The sequence below is a fragment of the Sardina pilchardus genome, chromosome 12 (genome assembly GCF_963854185.1).
Source record: "Sardina pilchardus chromosome 12, fSarPil1.1, whole genome shotgun sequence".
NCBI classification, from domain to species: domain Eukaryota; kingdom Metazoa; phylum Chordata; class Actinopteri; order Clupeiformes; family Clupeidae; genus Sardina; species Sardina pilchardus.
In genome coordinates, this window is record NC_085005.1 from 15,798,533 (window position 1) to 15,821,291 (window position 22,759).

General features: G+C 41.6%; 3 protein-coding genes across 3 annotated transcripts; 1 reads left to right on the forward strand and 2 right to left on the reverse strand.

The window, feature by feature from the left end:
• Nucleotides 1-325: 325 nt before the first annotated feature.
• On the reverse strand, nt 326-5,276 carry LOC134097847 (adenylate kinase 7-like). Its single transcript, XM_062550799.1, has 18 exons — nt 5,000-5,276; nt 4,750-4,908; nt 4,401-4,512; nt 4,136-4,230; nt 3,948-4,058; nt 3,719-3,802; nt 3,527-3,615; nt 3,321-3,411; nt 3,138-3,215; nt 2,818-2,967; nt 2,577-2,705; nt 2,432-2,474; nt 1,877-2,005; nt 1,681-1,749; nt 1,395-1,592; nt 876-1,096; nt 517-675; nt 326-409 (listed from the first exon to the last, which is right to left on the reverse strand). Exons 1-18 carry the CDS (start codon nt 5,087-5,089, stop codon nt 371-373), a joined length of 2,046 nt encoding a protein of 681 aa, XP_062406783.1. The 5' UTR covers nt 5,090-5,276; the 3' UTR covers nt 326-370.
• Nucleotides 5,277-8,434: 3,158 nt separating this feature from the next.
• Nucleotides 8,435-14,178, reverse strand: LOC134098189 (galactocerebrosidase-like). The gene is made up of 17 exons (XM_062551176.1): nt 13,919-14,178; nt 13,702-13,770; nt 13,546-13,609; nt 12,933-13,046; nt 12,702-12,841; nt 12,555-12,593; nt 12,350-12,477; nt 11,902-12,057; nt 11,672-11,796; nt 11,389-11,516; nt 10,811-10,900; nt 10,629-10,718; nt 10,305-10,449; nt 9,938-10,118; nt 9,252-9,415; nt 9,072-9,148; nt 8,435-8,960 (listed from the first exon to the last, which is right to left on the reverse strand). Exons 1-17 carry the CDS (start codon nt 14,063-14,065, stop codon nt 8,817-8,819), a joined length of 2,001 nt encoding a protein of 666 aa, XP_062407160.1. The 5' UTR covers nt 14,066-14,178; the 3' UTR covers nt 8,435-8,816.
• A 3,782-nt stretch (nt 14,179-17,960) lies between these two features.
• actc1a (actin alpha cardiac muscle 1a) lies at nt 17,961-22,233 on the forward strand. Its single transcript, XM_062551003.1, has 9 exons — nt 17,961-18,004; nt 19,400-19,550; nt 19,728-19,856; nt 20,373-20,483; nt 20,612-20,696; nt 20,906-21,067; nt 21,310-21,501; nt 21,671-21,852; nt 21,979-22,233. Exons 2-9 carry the CDS (start codon nt 19,422-19,424, stop codon nt 22,120-22,122), a joined length of 1,134 nt encoding a protein of 377 aa, XP_062406987.1. The 5' UTR covers nt 17,961-18,004; nt 19,400-19,421; the 3' UTR covers nt 22,123-22,233.
• The last annotated feature ends 526 nt before the right edge of the window (nt 22,234-22,759 follow it).

Sequence of the window (22,759 nt, forward strand, 5' to 3'; positions counted from 1 at the left end):
CTGTGTACGCGCTCTCATACACAGCTCCCTTTGCTCGCTCTAGCTCTCTCCCTCTCGCTCAAGTTCATCTCTGCGCTCGCTCAAAATCTGTAGACAGTGTTACATTTGTGCCTCAAACCTTATTTGGGGCTATAAGCAAACTTTGATAGAACAGTAGACCCAGCATTCACTGTAAAATGATGATGTAATCTCTCATATACTGTAAATAGCCTACAAAAAGAAATTAGAAGCTTCGAGGAAATAAAGAACATTTATTCAATATTTCAATATTCAAACATTTATTCAAATGAATGCAATATACACACAAACATTGCACAAGTCAATAATGTTAATATAATCTTATTTTGCAAAATGTCAAGGCAACCATTGATCAGTCATCTTCCAAACTGTTCCTCAAGAGGTATTCAGCCTGGAACACAAACACACAATCAGTGAGCATATTAAAAACAGAGTAAAGTATTCCAATACTTACAATACTCTGCCACATACACAAGGGAAAAAACAGGGGAAAATTACCAGGAAGTCCACAGGATCATCTGCCTTGGCTCTGCAACTCTCCAGCAACCCCTGGGAGACAGTCGGCATTACGTATTTCATCAGGTAGTTTCGCAGAGGAAAGGAGCGGGCCTCCAGAAGCTCGGTCTCCTGCTTTTTCACCTCAGTCACGTGTCGTGTCTGTATGGGCACCCAAAGTCAAAAGTTTTGTATTCTTCAAAAAAACATAACATAATGCAAGTGCACTTCTACTACTGCAAATATAAGTGTGCTCCACCATGAAAACACCAAAAATCATGCAAAATGAATGCAAATACTGAACAGTCATCAGATAGCGTTGCTTATTCCTTGTGCTTGGAGGTCATCCCTCACACACTCACCCATTTCTCCAGCTCGATAGCCAGCCTGGCTGTCTGCTCTGCCTCCACGCGCTCCCTCTCAGTGGCCTCCTGCTGGAGCTTCTCCTGCCTCAAGAGATTGGCTTTGAGCTCCGCTGCTTTCTGCTCCTCAGGCGTCAGCCCATAGTTCTTGGGTGCCCCGATTAGGGTGGTGATTTTCTCGACCACCGCCAGGTTGTCTCGGTCCTCTGCATTATTGATTTCTTTAAAAAATATATATAATAATAATAATAATAATAATAATAATAATGAAATCCACAGAATGACTTAAAACCACAACATAAGCATGTGGCTACAGATTCATTTCTTATAGCATTGCTGGTCTTTTCATATACTTTATTGCTCAATTGTAAATAACCTCTTTAATAGGAAAAGCCCTCAAGGTCAATTTCCATTGTTTTAGAATATGCTACATAGCCTACTTAAATAGCTTGACTTTAACTGACTTTATGTTTGTATTGTATGTACAGTATCTCGCTATTTACAGTATATGTCAATCACCTATGTGTTCTGGGTGGATTTCCTGCTCATCAAAGTAGTTGAGGACTGTCTGGTCTTCCACGTTGGCCTCTCTGAATGCTGTCAGGTTGGCGAGGAACTTCTCCTGAGTGTAACCCATTTTCACCGCGTCGCTTTCAGGCAGCTTGAGTACTCGCTCCTTCAGAAACTCATCAGTGGCATCAAGTGAGAAAATATATTCTGCAGTGGACACAAGAAGATGATTCAGAAAGCTGGTGGCACTACAACAACCTGTGCATGCAGCCATCTGTAATTTCTTTAGACTGACCTGGCATAATATTTGGATCAAATGAGTTCTGTCCTGGCCTGGGCTCCTCCAATCCCATAGCAAAATCATCTAAATTTCATTTCAGAATTTGATGAAGAGAGATTAATTTAAACATAAGTGCAACAAAGGCCATTTAGACAGTATGTTGGTACTGTGTGAAGAGTTTTAACTAAAAAAAAAGAGAAAAAAAGAGTACCATAGTAAAAAAAGTCTTTAGCCTCAGTGTAAGTGTCGGGGAAGCCATCGAGCACCAACCCGTGGTTTCGACATGGCATGGAATTCAGTCTCTCTTTGACGAGGCCATGCCTAGTCTGTTCATCCAACTCTGTAAGCAGAGAAATGAAGGTAGGTAGGCTTTACTGTCTCCAAATGAAGACATTTTTGGGCACCGCCAAGACACCCCCCCCCCCCCTGGTGTAGCTTGACTGACAGCAGGACCACAGAGAAGTCGTATCTATTTGTCTTATAGATTAATATCCTGTATCTTTTGCCACATAACTGCTACATGAAAGATGAATACTAATGCTGTGGTGCATTAGGTGTTTTTCCCAAATAGAAGTGTGGTTGTGTACCTCCTTGTTTCATACATGCACATTGCACGCATACATATATTTGCGAGCGTGCGCACATAGGCCTACTACATGCACCAGAATACAAAAATGACCATTGACAATGATGCTTTTACTATAAAAGTATTTAACATTAAAGTTTGACATCAAACAACTTTACAAGAAATTTCTAATTCTCTCACCTGGAGGTTTCGTGGTGTCAGTATCATTTTCATCCTCTGCACACTGAAAGAAAAAGTTGGGTTAATTTTTGTAACGTATCTCTATTAGAACATTTCTAAAAAGTATAGGGATTTCTTATGTTGTATTTGTTATCAAATGACTTACCAAAGATTTAATCTTTTCATCAAATATGGCCTTCACATTAATGTGATGAATTTTGTAAACTTTGCTTATCTTTTCAGCCACAGAGCTTTTTCCAACAGCAGGTGGTCCAAGAAGGCAAATTTTGATCGGCTGCATGACAGCATGAGAATTTGCAAAACTGTAGCAATATTGTAGCTCTTATGTGACCATCAGTGAATTGTTCACAGATAAAACCACATCCATTCCACACCAGAAAACTTACCAGTAACTGTCTTGTGTGCTTGTACTCAGCAATGACACGACCAAGGTTTTCCACAAATCCAGTTTCACAAACCCACTGGACATTGAGAGTATTTTTCACAGAAAAGCCATCAATCCGAAGATTGATGGTTAAATGATCAAGTTCTTGCTGCTGTAAGACAGAAAATGAAAAAACTACACATATAAATCAGGCCAAATCGGTTCAATAGGGTCCCACAGAAACAAACCAACAAACAAACAAACAAACTAACTAACTAACTAACTATCTAGCTAACTAACTTGGCCCCAAGTGGGCAGTCGTTCCCAGAACATTACACATACCGTTAACACTTTTGCCTGTAAAGCTGCTTCCTTTGAGAGCACTTCAGTATTCCCTGTTCCAAGGCCGAGGCTGATAGCCTTGTATGAGATAAATGAGAAACATACCAATACGTTAATTCCAGTAAAGCAACACGGTGATGTCTTCATTTTCATTTCCCCTTGTGGGTATTTAAAATGTCTTACCCTTATAATTTCCTCCAAAGTGTTGTTTGAGTCATCCACGGCAAAAAAGAAATGTTCTTTCGGCTTGTGATCAATGATGTTTTGAATCACCCTAAATTTAAAACAATATATGCATTGTACTTTTCTTGAGCTATGTATACAAAAAGACAATGTTGTGTGTTATGCATACAATTTATATGACATCTTGACAGGACAAAACAGCATACCCTGCTAGGTCACTGATGTGAATGGTGGGGACGCTGTTTGTACCAGACCCATAAATGGGAATTTTCTCCACTTGTCCAAGCCACGCCATCTAGTGGTGAAGTTTCAAAACACATGAAATTATGTCAAAATAGACCTTGCAAATGACCCATGTTATTCTTTAGATCTACATTAAGGATAGTGTTTTACGGTACCTTGAAAAAGGGGTGAAAAATGTCCTCTCCCATGCCATACTGCAGCGCTGATGTCACCACATATGTGGACAGCCGAGATTTTTTCTGAAAGTATACATTTAGAATAAAGTATACAATTACTTGCTTTAATAAAATTAAAGTGTATTTTATCATTAGGTTAATTTTGTTCTGTAACATAACTCTACAACTGGTGGGTAATAGCCTACACACATGGCGTATGCCTACTTACAGTCCTACCCAACTTGAGCACATTTTTCTCCACTGCGGAAAGTTCTTTGTAGTTTGGATGTGGCCTTCGTCTCCTGAAATCATCCTCAGTCAGTGCAATGTCAGGGTCATCCTGAAGAAAACATTCAGTCACAACTGAACTTTATGCTGATGTTTAGCCATCACTGTGCAGATTGTGAAATTACTGACCGGATCTGAGGATTTGGTCAAAGCCCATGTCATTAGAGGTGCCAGCAGAATGAAGATCTTTGGGACCCCTAAGTGCTCAATGTAAGTATGAAGGGCTGTTGGCAATACAAAGTCAAAACATGAACATGGAGTGCTTGACTTCAGTGTGCTAGTTGAACTTTCAGCTACATCAAGAATAAAGTAATACAAAACTGCTCTACAGAGAATTGAAAGTAGAAATTCTTCTGACCTTCTATAACAAAATTAATTTAATTAATCCACTTACTTGTGATGGCCCACGCTGCCTCATCTAGTAGTTCATTAGTATCCTCTGTAATGTTGTATACAATAACATCACAGTCCAGCAGACGTTGATAAAGTTCATCTCTGTTATCAGACTATAATGAAAAGAAGAGGGGGGGGAACCAAAGGAGGCACTTCACATCCTTTTGTCCATTTTTTTGGTATGGGGTTATCTGTTGTTCACAAAGTCTTACTAACACCCATAATCAGTGGCTCTGCCCATAATGTTGCATGAGCCTATTGGCGTGACGTTTAACCCCGGGATCTCAGAACTAGGAAGTGTGCGCATGTGCGCACTAGGTAAACACAATACGAGGGTGTTACAAACTTACGGAATATTCTTCTACTGTAAAACTCTGCTTTTCTCCGCCTGTGTTTGCTACAGTGCCGACAATCTGAAAGGTTCGTTGTGATGTTGAGTTTCTATCTTGAGCGTCCTCTTCCTCTTCATTCTCTCCAAGTGACTCGCCAGGGACACAGGTCGAAAGAATCTACCCCATCACGAACAATTACAAACTCATATCAGGCTATAGAGAAAAGAGTCAATGCCAATATTTCGAGATCACAATTTATGGTCATTACCTTCGCGATATTCTTTGATGAATACGAATCAACGTTGTTTATAAATATTCGTTTTGTGCGCGCTGCAACTGCTCCCTTGTTGTCGGCCATGGTTTTCCGTTGCTACGCAGAAGCGACACTTGTTGTCAAGGCTAGAACCTAGGCCACGCGCAGCGCTGTCCTCAACACCAAAGAACGGAGACGGTCGTGAAAATCCAAATTTATTCTAAAAATCAAAATCATTTGATTTGTGCAAAAATGTACACGCATAAAAGTGAAATGCAAGGGATCCATGTACCCTGGTGTATGGAAGCATATGAGTTCCATAATTCAAATGAGAATGCATTCTGCAATATGCAATTCTAAAAGACATTACATTAGGCAATTGCTAATTCATTATGCAATTTAATATTACAATTTGCAATACTTTCTTTCAAAATGCATTTTAATATACAAAGTGACAATGCAATCATCAAATCAATTTGATTTATTTTGGTTAAAAATTTGAATAAACATGGATTGAATTGCATTCCATTTTGCCATGGTACTTTAGTCTCAAAATTCAAATGGCAATTCATTTTGCATTTCAATTTTCAATATTCAGTTTCATCTTTTAATTGTCAATTACTTTTGCAATGTAATGTTCAAAATTCAATGTAGAATTGAATTATTTTTTAATTTTTTAATGTATTTAATTTTTTTTTGAAAATGTTTTTAAAACAAATATTGAAAACATTTTGAATATTTTTTGGCAAAAAGTTTTGCCCGGTTTGCAGAAATAGCGCCACCGTTATTGCATAGCACTTTGTCACGCTCTTTGTGTCTCAAAATTCAAATGGCAATGGCAAACGCGATTCCAAAACACATTGCAATCTGTCAGTCTTCCATCACCCATGGCGGGAACTACGTCACGTCCGTGTTTATCTCGCATTGGTCAGTTTTCTCTTTAAGGCGGGTCTTAGGCAGGGCGGCTGACGGCCTCCAGGTAGAGAAGAGAACGTAAAAGAGAAATTGTCGCTGACACAGTAGCCCACTGTTGAAGGTGATGGGCAAAAACAGTCGCTCAGCTACTGAGGGAGGCAGGCGTGTGTGTGTGTGCGTGCGGAGACCTTGATCCGACCTTACGCCACCCCCTCCAGGAGCGTGTATCAGGGTGAAGCGTTAAAAACAGCACACGGGTAGCCAGGGGAGTTGAGGGAGCTGGCAGCCCAGGGCCCTGGAGCTCATATCTGGGTGGAGCGTTTGCCCCTCTCAGCCCGGAGGACTGCTCCAGATTAACGACCATAGACAGTAAGATAGGCTACTGACCGGGCTAACACAGGGCTACTAACAGGGCAGGGCTGTTAATTACAGGGCTACATCGTTTCATTCACACTCAGGCACTCCTGATCTGACCACGACCGCCGGTCTAGCTGCAGCCTGCACTGTCAGGAAGTCAAGGAAGCGTAGCCACGTCCTGAGATATCGATGGCTTTGCCCCAAACGAGGAACGTGCATCGTTCTTTTCTCAAATACACCATATTTTTAAGCAAATAAAGTTGTTTACTTAAGATTACTCAGCGTTCTATCAACGTTTGGTCAGGACCGGAAAGCAAGCGTAGTCACTTGCTGAGATATCGATGGCTTTGCCCTAAACGAGGAAGTAGTTTTTCACTGATCGTTGATAAGAATGTAGCACAAATTAGCAAGTGCATCTTTTAATCAGTGTCTACGTTTTATTTTTATAACGTAGCACAAATGCATTACATTCGTCAATGTCGACGTTTTTCAGTTATAGTTTTGGATGTTGAATGTTTGTACAAACAACAATCCAGTGGGATGGGATCACGTCTCACCGAGTCTCGCAACCGATTCCCTACCACCGCCGTCATGTCATCCGGCACAAGCTTCCTTGGTACACTGCTGTCATAAGCATTACGGTTCCCCATTGACTCCCATTGATTCTGACTGACCATTTCGAAGGAAAACGTCAATTATGTAACCTACATTTTTGTCCGACATAATACAGCAAGAATTTCGAAATTTTATCGACGAAATGGTTACTATCATATCATATGTCAGCGGCGTTTGTTTCAGTACATAATTGACGTTTTCCTTCGAAATGGTCAGTCAGAATCAATGGGAGTCAATGGGGAACCGTAATGCTTATGACAGCAGTGTACCATGGAAGCTTGTGCCGGATGACATGACGGCGGTTTCCCTACCGGTGCAGCGAGAATATTTTCGCGGACCAAACGTTGATAAAACGCTGTAATCTTAAGTAAACAACTTTATTTGCTTAAAAATATGGTGTATTTGTGAAAAGAACGATGCACGTTCCTCGTTTGGGGCAAAGCCACCGATATCTCAGGACGTGGCTACGCTTCCTTGACTTCCTGACAGTGCAGGCTGCAGCTGGACCGGCGGTCGTGGTCAGACCAGGAGTGCCTGAGTGTGAATGAAACGATGTAGCCCTGTAATTAACAGCCCTGCCCTGTTAGTAGCCCTGTGTTAGCCCTGTCAGTAACCTATCTTACTGTCTATGGTCGTTAATCTGGAGCAGTCCTCCGGGCTGAGAGGGGCAAACGCTCCACCCAGATATGAGCTCCAGGGCCCTGGGCTGCCAGCTCCCTCAGCTCCCCTGGCTACCTGTGTGCTGTTTTTAACGCTTCACCCTGATACACGCTCCTGGAGGGGGTGGCGTACGGTCGGATCAAGGTCTCCGCACGCGCACACACACACGCCTGCCTCCCTCAGTAGCTGAGCGACTGTTTTTGCCCATCACCTTCAACAGTAGGCTACTGTGTCAGCGACAATTTCTCTTTTACGTTCTCTTCTCTACCTGGAGGCCGTCAGCCGCCCTGCCTAAGACCCGCCTTAAAGAGAAAACTGACCAATGCGAGATAAACACGGACGTGACGTAGTTCCCGCCATGGGTGATGGAAGACTGACAGATTGCAATGTGTTTTGGAATCGCGTTTGCCATTGCCATTTGAATTTTGAGACACAAAGAGCGTGACAAAGTGCTATGCAATAACGGGGGCGCTATTTCTGCAAACCGGGCAAAACTTTTTGCCAAAAAATATTCAAAATGTTTTCAATATTTGTTTTAAAAACATTTTCAAAAAAAAATTAAATACATTAAAAAATTAAAAAATAATTCAATTCTACATTGAATTTTGAACATTACATTGCAAAAGTAATTGACAATTAAAAGATGAAACTGAATATTGAAAATTGAAATGCAAAATGAATTGCCATTTGAATTTTGAGACTAAAGTACCATGGCAAAATGGAATGCAATTCAATCCATGTTTATTCAAATTTTTAACCAAAATAAATCAAATTGATTTGATGATTGCATTGTCACTTTGTATATTAAAATGCATTTTGAAAGAAAGTATTGCAAATTGTAATATTAAATTGCATAATGAATTAGCAATTGCCTAATGTAATGTCTTTTAGAATTGCATATTGCAGAATGCATTCTCATTTGAATTATGGAACTCATATGCTTCCATACTGGTGGCCCAGGCCTTGAATCCTTTAATAACTCCAATCAAAAAAAATAAATTAATAAACATTTCCCCTTGGAATTAAGATTGGAAAATAACCCTTCACATTCATCTATTGTTATTTAAAACAAGTAAATCACAAATAATTTGAAACGTACATTCACACTACACCTGAATAAAATCCCCCCTTGTGCTCCGTTAGGGAACCAGAGAATTTTCAGGAATGAGACGCATTCAACATTCAATCCAACTCTGGAATGCTATTTTTAACAAGACAGCGCTCACAATTATGTGCTTGGGAACAGGAACATACACAGAGTCTTTGTGAAAAACAGCTAGACTACTCAGTCTGCCAGCACTTGGAAGTTATCAAACTGGGCATATTCAAAAGAGTATGTTCCGATAGCAGCCCATCCATTCTTTGGGTTTAGAATCACAGCATTCTTCCACAGTGGGTATCCATCCAGCATTCCATAAGCATATTGTCCCTGCAGACAAACATAAGAAAACATTTCAACTTAAGCGACAGTTTATGAACAGAACAGGGTAGAAACGGTGTGCATAGTTCCCTATGCATAGTTTTTCTTGTTAACCATTACCTTGACTGTGAGGGTCAGTGTGTGCCATTTCCCTGCTCTTGTTCCTGATAAGCCCTCTGCTCGCACTATCTTCCCACCTTAACATAAACAAATGACAACAATGACAAATTATACATGTTGTACAAGGAAGTTTGTCAATTTAATTTTTTTTAAATCCATTTACTGAAGTATGTCACTTACCAATATCATTGGTTACTCTGTAAGTGCCGTCGGCAAACACCCAGAAGAAGACTCCCATAGCCTCCCTGACAGACTCGCCTCCCTTATCCACTCTTGCAGCAATGAACACACCTCCTGTACTCATGGTTTCAATTAAGACGTCACAGGTCACAGTCAAGTCTCTCCTGTAAATCAGAGACGATACCCATCATCATCATAATCATCATCATCAATAATATCATCAATATCATCATCATCTCACAGACAGAATGTAAACATTGCATTCCTTAAAACACATAGTTTATGAACAATAAAACACTCCTTGATGAACAACACTGCAAGAGTTTTGAGGAGAGTGCATGCAAGAAATTAGATACATTCACTTCCAGTTTCCAAGGGGCATAACCACCAATGGATATCAACCAGCCATAAACACTAGGTCAAATTCAACACTCTTCCTCAGTGGTACCTCGATGGTGCAATGAACTGCCCAATGCTTTCTATTCCTGCGACAGTTTGGGGTCTTTCAACAGGGGTCTAATATCTGTTCAGCTTATACTTAATTAACTCTCCCCTGTAACTTCAGTAAATCCCCTGATTGTATAACTCTCAGATATAACTCCAGGCCTAATCTAACTACAGATTAACAGATTCACAACTGTCTCCAGTGACATTGAGTGTCTGATCATCAAACTGAGTGAACATACCAGCTATGATCTCCGACAATGCTGATGGTTTGATCTGCATCATTTGCCCAGGCTATTGGGCGCTGAGTGACAATCTGTCGTAGTGTAAAGACATGAGGTCCTGGGTCGGTCAGGTTTTGGAAATACTCAAACACCCCGGTCTGATCGGCAAAGTAAGGAGCCTCATCAAAGGAAGGGTTCCCTACAGAGGACAGAGTAAGACCATGTAATGATGAAATCACACTAACCTAGTAAGTACATATTTTCGTACTTTCATCTCATCTTGTCAGGAGAGGTATGTGCGAATAACTTATTTCAATTTTCATGGTTGGTTTCCAAGAGGACAAGTAAAACGTGGCTGAGTTATAATTCAGTAGAGGGGCCTTACGGACATCAAAGTCATCAAGATACTTCTTAGGGAATGGAGATGAATTGGGTGGGTCTGTGTGGTGGCCCTTTTGTCCAGTTGTGATTGTAGTTAAGGTGTAAACCTCATCAAGACCTAAGCTCAAGGTGAAGAATCCATCAAAAACCTGTGGGAAGATTCAGAACATTCTGTTACATTTCAGTTTTCCAAACATACATATACATACAGTAGATGCACACAAATACAGAATGACTGCAAAGTTTGACAAATACAAGACCATTCAATATCAAAGACATATTTAGAATATGGTCAGCATGTGATTACACAGTCAAAGAAACTGTTTACCTTGACAGTCTGTAGTTTCTTGAAGAGGGTAGACTTTGAGTTTGCAAAGTCTAATTTGGAGTACCATAACTGAAGCTCCGAGACTGTTGCCTAAGGTGAGTGAACACAGATCATATTCAATGTTTGGTTTGAGGACAGATCAGGCATTTAAATCTGAATATTATTGGGAAGATCTGACTTACGAAAGAGCCCTTGAGATGAAATGTAGCATTTTGAGGGGACACCTTGTAAGGTGGCAATGGAGGTCGAACGCATATGGAGTGATCATGCGTCTGGAAAACAGTAACAAACACAAACATTGTGATCAAAGCCATCGATATCTCAAAGTTGCGACACTACCATTGACTCCCGTGTACAAACAATGGCGGCACATCCGGTTGAAAGGAACTATTCCATAGAGAATGAATGAATATCTCAGGTGTTATAATAAGACTTTTCTACATGACTTATGGTCGTGTGCATAATAATGCATTTTCATTGAGTAATATATGTATGTGGAAATGCAGTTTATAGTAATTTTCATTGAGTATTTACCGTAAATATTAATGCGATCGCTGCTGTCAATCCCGTAGTAAACTAGGGACCAAGGGAACTACTGAGGCTACCCACTAACCACGTGACTGCTCTAATCTGGCTTTAACATGGAAGTCAACAGCTGTCGCAACTTTGATATATCGATGGCTTTGATTGTGATGATTCTGGCCCCCTGATTGCTCTGGTTTAAGACAGACAGGTATTGCACACTTCACCGCACACTTACCATAGTTTCTATGACGAGTGTAAGGTTCCCTTTCCCGTCTGTCAGAGAAACATAGCTTCCACCATGTGTTAGGTTTCCGACTGTCTCTAGATACCTCCAACCTGGCTTTGCAAACTGGGTGGTGTGAGCTATAAAGTAATAAAACAAAATTTAAAGTCACATTTAAAGCATAAATGTTACTGTATTCCGCTGTAATAAATGTGGACAAGGAGAATGACTATGAATGAAACAAACAAACAAACAAATAAACAAACAAACAAAAACAGATAAATCTGTGTCACACCTGTTATCCATATGGGGGATTCCACCACATAGTTCCCACTCCAGGGTTCCTCTGCGGTCATCAGCCCATCCCGTCCAAATGAGAGGTCTTCATAGTAACTTGCCACCAGGTTCCAGGAGATGGTGCTAAAAATAGAATACAGACACAATGGTAGGGGTGAGCTCTGCTGAGGTCTTTGACCCTTTAAAAGGGCAGGCACATATTCTGTGAGGAGCGAGGTGGAAACGTACGAAGTCATCCTCCCGTTGACATAGTTCTGGTTGAGAATGCGAGCCCAGCAGCCCCCACCCACATCGTTGTTGAAGGTGCTGTAGTCTTCTGCGGACCAAAGTGTCTTCCTGGTCCACAAAGCTTGAGGTATAGTCTTTGTTCCTGGATAGTGAACCCTGGGAGTATCAATAGAAAGAAAGCTACCATCAGTATCTTATTTCGTACGTTTTATGAATGCATATAAAGAAAATATGTCAGTTTAAGATTGTGGAGGTTCAGACAGATATATGTGTATGTGTGTGTATGTGTGTGTATGTATGTGTGTGTGTGTGTGTGTGTGTGTGTGTGTGTGTGTGTGTATGTGTGTGTGTGTGTGTGTGTGTGTGTGTGTGTGTGTGTGTGTGTGTGTGTTTTATTTACAGATAAACATATGGCTATACTTTATCCAATGATGTCCACAAGACTTACCCAATGATATCAATGGCCCCATAAAGTTGGGGATCCAGTGCCATAGCAACTGATATATCCCAGTTCCCATCAGCTGCAATGATGCCCACATCAGTAAGGCCGGCCTTATCCAACGTGACTCTTAAAATCTAGACAAACGAGAGACATAAATAGTACAGAGAAAAGACTTGCGAGAAACCAAAATATGTTGGATATCATCTCTTACCTTAATATACTCAGCATTAAACTTCCTTTCATTCCATATCTATAAAATATCAAAGTGATAGATTGAGAGATATTAACAAGTCAGCTTTTATGTTGATATATGACAATCCTGACCATTCTGGATGAGGGGTATACATAATTCACTCACCCCAACATAGTCAATATCTAGGTTATGATACTGCTTTGCCCCAATGATCCAGGACACAACATAACCAGCGGTGACATCAGGATTCTGGTATGGTGAACTCTGCTCTCTACCCACCCAACGTGGAAATGCCCAAGGAAGGCCTGACAGATAAACAAAACAAACACTTCTATCATGGGTCAACAGAAACCCAATTTCAAATCCCTAGTTTTCTCTTGAGAAACAATGTCTTACCAATCAGAGTGATGTCGGGGTTCCTCTTCTTGGCCTCTTTCATCAGCCACCACTCATATCCTCTGAAGTAGTTCTCATCTCCTTCATAGTGCATGTGGGAGGGTTCTGTTCCATCTGAGAACAACACAGCATAGGCCTATTTACAAAAGCAGCTAGGTAGTCCACAATGCTTCAATACATTTTTATTGCATGTCTAGGAGGAGTATGGATATGTTCAAGAACCTTTTTTATAACATGCGATAAAATGCATGTCTATTTTATGGCTGTGTCTCTGACACCAGTAGTCAACTAAGCATTCATAAAGTGTTATATCCGGCTTTTGGCCAATCATGTGAGTTTCACTGAAGACGAGTGTGAAGATCAGAGTGTGATTACACATAGGATAGTTGGCTTTGTGGCCAAATAGGGCTTGTATATAAAAAGATATGCAAATTGTAGATGTGTTCTCTGCTGCAAACGTTTTTGTAGCCTACACAGATGGCTTCATACAATTCGTCAGATCTAAAAAGATGAGCCATAGACAAAATAACATATTATGCATATGAATTATTAAAGTGTCCTCAGTTCCAATTTATTTCATTGAAGTTGATTCAAGTGTCATGACTAAACCTACCAGTAGTCTGTGCATCTCCTCCGATTTCAACTTTGAGAATCTGTAAGGAAGCGCCAAAACCTGGCTAGAAAAACAAAAGAGATTCAATTAAACTATTTTTAGAACAGCTGGTAGGCTATTGCTAGCCTATTGAACAATGAAATAAACGTAGCCTACCTTGAATAAATAGTCTAATATTTGGCCACGATATGGTTCATCATAGTTGACCAAAAGTCTAGTTGTTGCCTAGAAAGAAGAAATACAAATGTGACGCGTTGAAATGTAACACAAAAGTAACGGGTAGAACTGCAACACAGTGACTGCAATGCGACACAGTTAGGCTATTTTCTATCAATCTTTTGAGGACAGCTGTGTTTAAAAACACTCCGCTTACCCCTCCTCCGCTTAAACCACCGATTCCGTCAAAACGCCTTCCAAGACCGATCTGATCATCTATCACATAGAACTCGGCATTGATTATGCTTATCCACAATGAGAGGAATATGCCGAGATTTACAGTTACAAAGTAGCCAGAAGCCATTTAGAGAGCAGAGGAATGGTAGGCATTTCAGATCGAATACAAAACTTTAGACGTTAGCTACCGCTTGAAAGTCAATAAACTGTAGTTACACATCGTCTGCACATGAATTGTCATATGACCAACTTACTTCCTTATTGCACGTCGCTTGGGTCTGTTCGAGTGCATCAGGGTTAAACCGAGCGCAATTTTACGCACTTTCTAATCGAAACACTGTTTTACGAATCGTCTGTAGTGGTTTCAGTCTTAATAGCCTACATTCTCCCCCATTTAGCCTATTGTTTAAATAGACCTATTGTTACTGTTCATGTAGGCCTAAATAGTCAGTTATTTCAAGAATGTCTGTTTTTTTATATATCAACTTTTATTTTACAAAATAAAATTAGAAAGGACAAATTATAAGATATTTATTTCGGCTGGCAAAATACGTGTTAGAAGGTTAGAATGTGTAGGCTTACAACATAGTGATGTTCCTTTCTCCATGAGCAGTAGAGGTCAGCCTTGAAGAAAGATGAAATAACATTGGTTAAATGGGCTTAAGTAGAAATAGGCTTCAAACTAAATATTTTCCAAGTATACCAACATTTTCGACCCCTGCCTAAAATGAACTATAGTGTAAAATAAATATCAATATTGACATTTTCAATCCACTGAAACACTAGGCTAAATCTCTCATATTGAATAGCTTTGTATTTGGCCGATATACAGAAAGTACATGCAATTTGCCTCCACCCCATGCGTAAACTATTTAGGCTATATATAGTTTGTTATATGTAATAAGTTCCACATAAGAGATCCCAGAGAGAGAGAGAGAGAATGCGTGTGTGCGTGTGCGTGTGCACGTGTGAGTGTGTGTGTGTGTGTGTGTGTGTGTATGTGTGTGTGGTCGCGCCTGTCTGCCTGTCTGTCTGTCTAAATCTCACCATGGCAGAGAGCCATGGGCCAATGCCACAATGGTTTTGGTATGCTAGATACTCTGGCTCATAAAATAAAGAACCACTTGCATGCAGTCACAATTCATCTAAACTGTCAGAGCCCACTTCACTAGTCAATGGACTGGCATTGTCTGCCATAATCAACTGCCAGTGTTCACGCATATTACGCAGGAAAGTATTTACTGTATGTAGGTATTCCTGATTGTCACGCATGTCAACATCAAGTCTTCCTGGAAAGCTTGACTAGCAAGTAGCTGGTTACATGTATGGTATGAGAGACCAAACTGTTGGCAAAATGTTTAAATTAAATGTCAGTTAAAGTGGTATATACATCAGCTTTAAAAGAGAAACAGAGCATTCTGATCATGATCGTACATTGTGGCATGTTTATGACTCAAAGTTATATAATGTAATAAAAGTTAAATAAAAATAAAGTTTTTGTAGATGTATGTTGACAAACAATGTCACCTAACATTAGTCGCTTTACAGTAGTTTTTCCTGTATGTTCCTCTATGGTTTTTTCTCTATGTTTTTCTTGTATGAGGACCAAGGGCTCAACTATTCTTGGTAACAGACACATTTAGTGGTGGTCAACAAACCATTCTTCAGCAGGCTATGAATGTTAAAGAGCATTTGTGACAAACAGCTGTGACTACACTGAACAACAGCAGTAGTAGCAGTCAGGGGCAATGAATTAGACAGCTGTCTGAAACAGGCAATTCTGGTGCTCCCCAAATTTCCCTATAAGGACGGAGCACCCCACAGAAACCTATTGTCTATTGTCAAAAGGTGACATGTAGTTGTAAATGTAGCACAAATTAAGACACACCAACATGACCTGTGCTTGACTGACAGAGGAGCACAGAGGACCTGTGGCTAAAGGGGTCAGTGGCATTTGACAGACAATACAGCGCTGCATGAGAATCCTGGTGGATGGCGTCTACCTACTATCTATGCTGCGGTTGTAAAGGAGGTTTTAAAAATAGAGACGCTAGCCCAGAAAGGGGGGGGGGGGGACGTGTGGAGCTCAAAAATGCTCTCACATAATCCAACTATGCCGCAGACCTCTAGCATATTGAGTCACTCTACAGACTCTACAGAGTCCCTTACAAAGTATCAAAGCACAAAGTGATTGAGCCATACATGTCATATTTGAATTATAAGTCGTATTGAAAGATAAGTTGTCTTTGCTTGTATCTCAGCTTGAGATTCTCAGGTATTCCAAAACATAATGAACATATATTATTATATATTATATAATACTCTGCACACTTTACAATGACACCTTTCCAACTTTTTTTCTAAAACATGAACAGCTTTTTAGGCCGAAATGGGGAGATTTAATACGTTTACAATTCAACTCCACCATATTTGGATGCTTCCAAAGATGCTCCCTATGTTACTTCATAATCCAGGTAACCGAGAGAACATAGTATTCTCTTTATGCAAATCCAGAGCCTCGAAATAGAGAAATAGATCAGTGGCCTTTCACTAAGCTCGGCGGCACTGTGGGACCCCGGTGAATGAGCCCCTGACCCCAAGACTCTATATAGGAAAAAAGAGACTCTCATTTCCTCATAGGGTACAAGAGAGACGGCGAGCATGGAGGGGCAGAGGGGAGGGCCTCCGGGGGGGAGGAAGTGGGTTGGGTAAAGGTGACGAATAAGGAGCTGGGGCTGCCGCCCCGGAGCAGAGGCACCGCGCTGATGTGCGCCCGCCGCCACCTGTCACCCAGCATGGCCCTAAAAGGAGAGAGCTGGGCCAATCAGTGCGCCGATGGGTGTTTTGCCACCGGGGCGTCCGAGAGCAGTTGTGGAGGAGGCGTCACTCCCCCCCATCATTGCACACACACACACACACACGCACACACATACACACACACACACACATACACACACACACACACACACACACACACACACACACACACACAAGACAATCAGACACACACACAGGCAAAGACAAAGGACACAGACAACTGTCTTCAGCTGTCTGGCATGTTTTGAGTGTCCACATACCTTACCAGAGGCTCACAGAGGAAGGGGTCCCACAGACACTGGCTGAATACCCACCAACTGCTCCTTAAGGAGACCTCCCTGTCTACAAGGATTTCCCTCACCCACCCCCACCCCAACACCCCGGCACCCTCAGCCCCAATCGAAAAACTCGTATCCAGTTACAGTAGCTCCGTTCCTGTGACATCCCATCAACGGCACTTTTCAGAGACAGACACGATTTAACAAGATGCAACTGATACTCGTCTCTCTAGTTACCTTTTGACCCCTGACTGTATACTGCATCCAGTAAGGAAATGACAGATTGGTTTGTAGTCATGTACAATTAACTCATCGCACTCCTGGCTCTGCTCCCCACTATGTTAAACATGGCCAATATAGCCAGGCTATTTCATCAACCTCCTCAAGTGGAGCATAATATCAATTTCATAATGCACAAGAACACTCATAACAAAGTAGAGGAATAATATTATTGTGCAATACCACAAGCTGTATATTAAGGTCCCACTGAAGTCATAGCATTCTGATCATTTGATTTGCCTTCACTGTTGCAGAATATCTACTAAAAGACTCAAATAACTAAAGATGGTTATGCATCCCTAGGCCACACACTGAATTGACAACCAGTAAGATGAAGAGAAAAAATCTCTCTGATCTCATTTAATGAGATATTATATGCAATATTTGTTTGCTCTGAGTGAAAAAAACAGAATGACAACTTCTGTGCTCAGTCTTATTTTTGTGACGGGGATGGACTCCTGTCTCCTAGGAAACATTTCCCCATTTTAGTGGCGTCCTGTCAAAGGCCCCCCGCATGCACTCATAGATGCACGTTTACGCGGGTGACTTTTGGGCAGCTCTTATTTGGGCTTGTGTGAACCCCTGGGCCCGCCCCTTGCTCCCTACCCCCCTGGAACACGGGCATATTTAAGGAGTATCCTAGACCCTCGCCCTTTGTCCCAGAGGAAACTCCAGTCTTGCGGTACAACTTGGTGAGTGACTCCCACTGCCTATCTTTCTATGGACTACTACAGGAGCATACACTGACAGAATGGTAGTGATTTCAGAAGGATACGCTGAATTAATAGTGTCTACTTCAAGAGGATAAACAGAAAGAATAGTGGCTACTTCAGGGTGATAGGCCAGAAAATATAGTCCCTATTTCAAGAGGCTACACTGACAGAACAGCAAATACTTCAGGATGATACACAGAATATATAGAGGCTATTTCCGGAGGATAAACAGAAAAAAACAGTGGCTACTTTAAAGGATATACAGAAAGTATAGTGGCTACTTCAGAATACACTAAATTAAAAAGTGGCTTCTTCAAAAAAGGATAAACAGAGAAAATAGTGGCTACCTCGAAAGGATAAACAGAAAGAATAGTGACTACCTCAAAGGATGTACAGAAACTAGTGGCTACTTCAAGAGGATACACTGAATTAGTGGCTACTTCATAAGGATGAACAGACAAAAATAATGGCTCCATCAGGAAGATGCACAGAATAAATCATGGTCTACACACCAGCATAGTGACAGGATGAGAGACAAGTGATTCCAGTGAGGCAATACGGGCAAAGCCAGCTGACTAGAGTGCTTGTCAGATTGTGTGAGTTTGGTACCCATCTAGAGAGTTCAAGATTCTCTTGAATCAACACAGGTAGGCTACTTCAAGCAGAGATGCAGAGTGAGTTTGAAACAATTAAGGACTGATGATTGTACTAGGAGTAACACTGTGATAGTCATTGAAGGTGTGAACCATAACCAGATATTGTAAGGGAGTCAGGTCAGGTCAGTTCAGCTGTGTTGGACTTCACTCTCAAGGCTGAACACTCAGATGGTAGCTGCTGTCAGGGCCAGAAAGATTTTAGCACATGCCATGGTTCACGCATAGCGGGTCTAGCCTAGCCTTCCCTGAGGGGGCAGCTGTGACTGGATGCAGGCACCGCACTCAGCTGTCAGCGGACAAACTCCTTCAGCTGTGAAATAGCTACAGATAGGAGGCTCAGGAGGGCTGTTGGTTGGAATGACAAGAGCTGATGCTCAAAATAGCAACTTGAATTTGGGGGCCTTGGCTACGTCCCTTTTTGACTTGTTACTGTTATCAGCATGATGCATTGTTGCTTGTGATATGTTTTGAGGCGGTCTTTGCATTGCTAAAAGAGCAACGGTTTCGGGTGCTCTATCAAGACTTTTATGGCCTCAAAAGTAATGTTTACATCTGATGGTCAAACATGTAAAGCAACATAAAATATTTGGCTAAATAACTTTTCATTACGCACAGTGAATTCAGTAGACTCAAGACAATTGTGTGAGATTATTTCTCTGCGTAGACGTAGGCTATTTCTGTTCACCAAATTCACCGTTTGCGTTTTGGTTCACTGTAGACCATCCCAGAAAAGACCAATCATGTGCGACGACGACGAGACTACCGCCCTTGTGTGCGACAACGGCTCTGGCTTGGTCAAGGCTGGGTTTGCCGGTGATGACGCTCCCCGCGCTGTCTTCCCTTCCATCGTTGGAAGGCCCCGTCATCAGGTACACAACTTTCACATAAGCTCACTACCAAAGATTCTAGAACAGAATCTTTGCTCACTACTACTTGATATGAATTACGCTTTATGGTAAACCATATTTTGGTGCATCTATTGGTGTATTTTTACTGGCGGTTACGCAGCTGGCACAATATCTGACATTTTGCATGCTTCCCAACAGGGTGTGATGGTGGGTATGGGTCAGAAAGACAGCTATGTCGGAGACGAGGCCCAGAGCAAGAGGGGTATCCTGACTCTGAAGTACCCCATCGAGCACGGCATCATCACCAACTGGGACGACATGGAGAAGGTGGGTAGCCCATTAAACGCAGAACAGTACTTCACACATACACTCATAGAGACAGTTATTGAGTCTATTTAGATCACTGGACCAGTTGAAGTGATTATCTGCAACATGTACATCTGTTGTAGGCTACACAGTCAACTCTAGGGTGACAAAATATCAGTAGGCCTACAGATATCAATCTCGGTAATACAAATGAAATGGAATAAATGCACAATTTCAGCTTTTTGCCTTTTGACTTTATTTACACATTTCATCTACATTACGATATGGTAGATTTATCTTTTACAATGTATCGAGTATTGCAGAATTGTTGAATCAGATATTATTGTTAAAGCGGGCATTGTGTATTGTGACAGTATGATTTGAGAGAGTCCCAGCTTTACTCAACTCTCTCATGAGTTAACAAAATAAAGTAGACAAAGTTGATCAAACATGCCCTGTTAACTTGTAATAATGACTAAAGTGCCCACAAGCCCTGTGTTTAACACCCTCTTCTCTGTCTCCTGTCCACCCTGTCAGATCTGGCATCACACCTTCTACAATGAGCTGCGTGTGGCCCCCGAGGAGCACCCCACCCTGCTCACTGAGGCCCCCCTCAACCCCAAGGCCAACAGGGAGAAGATGACCCAAGTGAGAACGCGCCTGTGAAGGCGCCAAGCATTATCTCCCCTCTTGACCAAGGTCAAATGCCTGCCATAGAGAGCAAGGTCTGTGCTGGCCTACTTAACATGCCTCCCTTGTCTTTAATCTCCTTGCAGATCATGTTCGAGACCTTCAACGTCCCTGCCATGTATGTGGCCATCCAGGCTGTCCTGTCCCTGTACGCCTCCGGCCGTACCACCGGTCAGTATACGTCACGAGATCCACTCACTGCCAATTACAATCAGTAGAGCAAATCATAATCAAAATGCACACACATGGTACAACCATCCACATGGTTTTACTAAAACAGAAACATAAAACATTTCAAATTTGATTACAAGAACATAATTGATGTAGAAAATTCCAGTATTTTCACCCGTCTCACTATTTATCTCTTCACTGCTCCATAGGTATTGTGCTGGACTCCGGTGATGGTGTGACCCACAACGTCCCCATCTATGAGGGTTACGCTCTGCCCCATGCCATCATGCGTCTGGATCTGGCCGGTCGCGACCTGACTGACTACCTGATGAAGATCCTGACAGAGCGTGGCTACTCTTTCGTGACCACTGGTAAGCGCTTCTGAAAACAGGAGAATGAAATTGTCTTGTCTCTCAAGAAAATGCAAAAAACAGGCCTAAAATATTTCTATATCTGAGAAAATATCTCATAAGGATGTGTGCTTTTGTCGAATGGTTTGTGTATATAGCCTGGACCTATTTGATCTATTCAGATTGAGATGTACCTGTGGTATTTGGTGATCAAAACTCATGTGAAACTATCCTCACCCTTTCGTGAATCTTGTCTCCTACAGCTGAGCGTGAGATCGTGCGTGACATCAAGGAGAAGCTGTGCTACGTTGCTCTGGACTTTGAGAATGAGATGGCCACCGCTGCCTCCTCCTCCTCCCTGGAGAAGTCCTATGAGTTGCCCGACGGCCAGGTCATCACCATTGGTAACGAGCGTTTCCGTTGCCCCGAGACCCTCTTCCAGCCTTCCTTCATTGGTCAGTATCCCTTGCATCTTACATATATTTTTAATATCAATGTTTAGTACTATATTGCCCTCTAGTGTTCAAAGAATGTAGTGCAAGTCCTCAGATGAACATCTTTTTGGAAGAAAGACGCCACACTAACCTGTGCGACTTGTACAACTTTGTCTGCTTTACCTGACAGGTATGGAGTCTGCTGGTATCCATGAGACTGCCTACAACAGCATCATGAAGTGCGACATTGACATCCGTAAGGATCTGTACGCCAACAACGTTCTGTCCGGTGGTACCACCATGTACCCTGGTATTGCTGACCGCATGCAGAAGGAGATCACTGCCCTGGCCCCCAGCACCATGAAGATCAAGGTGAGCCATCTACAGTACCATCGCTCTCATCCCACTGGCATATATATAGCATAATGCTGAATTTCACTGAGCTCCAAAGACCAAAAGCCATAGTGCTCATCAGTTACTCTTCTCTTCTCCCTCTAGATCATTGCTCCCCCTGAGCGTAAGTACTCCGTCTGGATCGGCGGCTCCATCCTGGCTTCCCTGTCCACCTTCCAGCAGATGTGGATCAGCAAGCAGGAGTACGATGAGGCAGGCCCCTCCATTGTCCACAGGAAGTGCTTCTAAGCAACCAAAACTCGCTACCACTCCATCCATCTCTCTCCGTCTACATTTGTACTGTACCGTTTACTGTATATACATGTCCTGTTTTAATAAAAATAGTTGCCCATGACAGTACATGGACTTTGTGTGATCTGTTCTTTACATTATCAATTAAAACATGGATTTGATAGCAACTACTAGACAAAAATAAGTGCCAAGGCCACATTTGTTCAGATTCTCACAGGTTGGACTAACTATGGTCAAGATGAAATTTCAAATAATCTGTTTTAGACTGTGTGAAAACATACGTTTGGCAAAATTTGTGAGACAATGCAATTGTTGGAATTGCATTGAAAAATACATTGCAAGAATTCCTCAGGAAGAAATGTTTATGGGAAATGTATTATTTTATTTATTCTAGTAGCCCAAGCATAGTACATTTACAATCTCATAACTTCCTGTTTTATACATTACAAGTGCCACACCTCATGGTGCAGTTTCTGGATGACACCTTCTGTCCAAAAATTGCCTATATTGTGCGTTATTCGAGACTACACTGAATATGGACATTGTCAACATTGTCATAGTTTACGTTTGTCCAGATATCAAGGCAATAACAAAAAGGAGAAACATCAATATTTTTCTGTTAAGCAGTAATCAC

Bases quoted from the DNA above. Each gene is read 5' to 3' on its own strand.
- LOC134097847 (XM_062550799.1), bottom strand. From the start codon at position 5,089: ATGGCCGACAACAAGGGAGCAGTTGCAGCGCGCACAAAACGAATATTT. The intron at 4,909-4,999 runs GTAATGACCATA...GTGATGGGGTAG, and splicing joins CATCAAAGAATATCGCGAAG to ATTCTTTCGACCTGTGTCCC. The intron at 676-875 runs GTGAGTGTGTGA...GTGCCCATACAG, and splicing joins CTATCGAGCTGGAGAAATGG to ACACGACACGTGACTGAGGT.
- LOC134098189 (XM_062551176.1), bottom strand. From the start codon at position 14,065: ATGGCTTCTGGCTACTTTGTAACTGTAAATCTCGGCATATTCCTCTCA. The intron at 9,149-9,251 runs GTAAGTGACATA...GTTTATGTTAAG, and splicing joins CAGAGTAACCAATGATATTG to GTGGGAAGATAGTGCGAGCA. The intron at 8,961-9,071 runs GTAATGGTTAAC...GTTTGTCTGCAG, and splicing joins CACTGACCCTCACAGTCAAG to GGACAATATGCTTATGGAAT.
- actc1a (XM_062551003.1), top strand. From the start codon at position 19,422: ATGTGCGACGACGACGAGACTACCGCCCTTGTGTGCGACAACGGCTCT. The intron at 20,484-20,611 runs GTGAGAACGCGC...ATCTCCTTGCAG, and splicing joins ACAGGGAGAAGATGACCCAA to ATCATGTTCGAGACCTTCAA. The intron at 21,068-21,309 runs GTAAGCGCTTCT...TGTCTCCTACAG, and splicing joins CTACTCTTTCGTGACCACTG to CTGAGCGTGAGATCGTGCGT.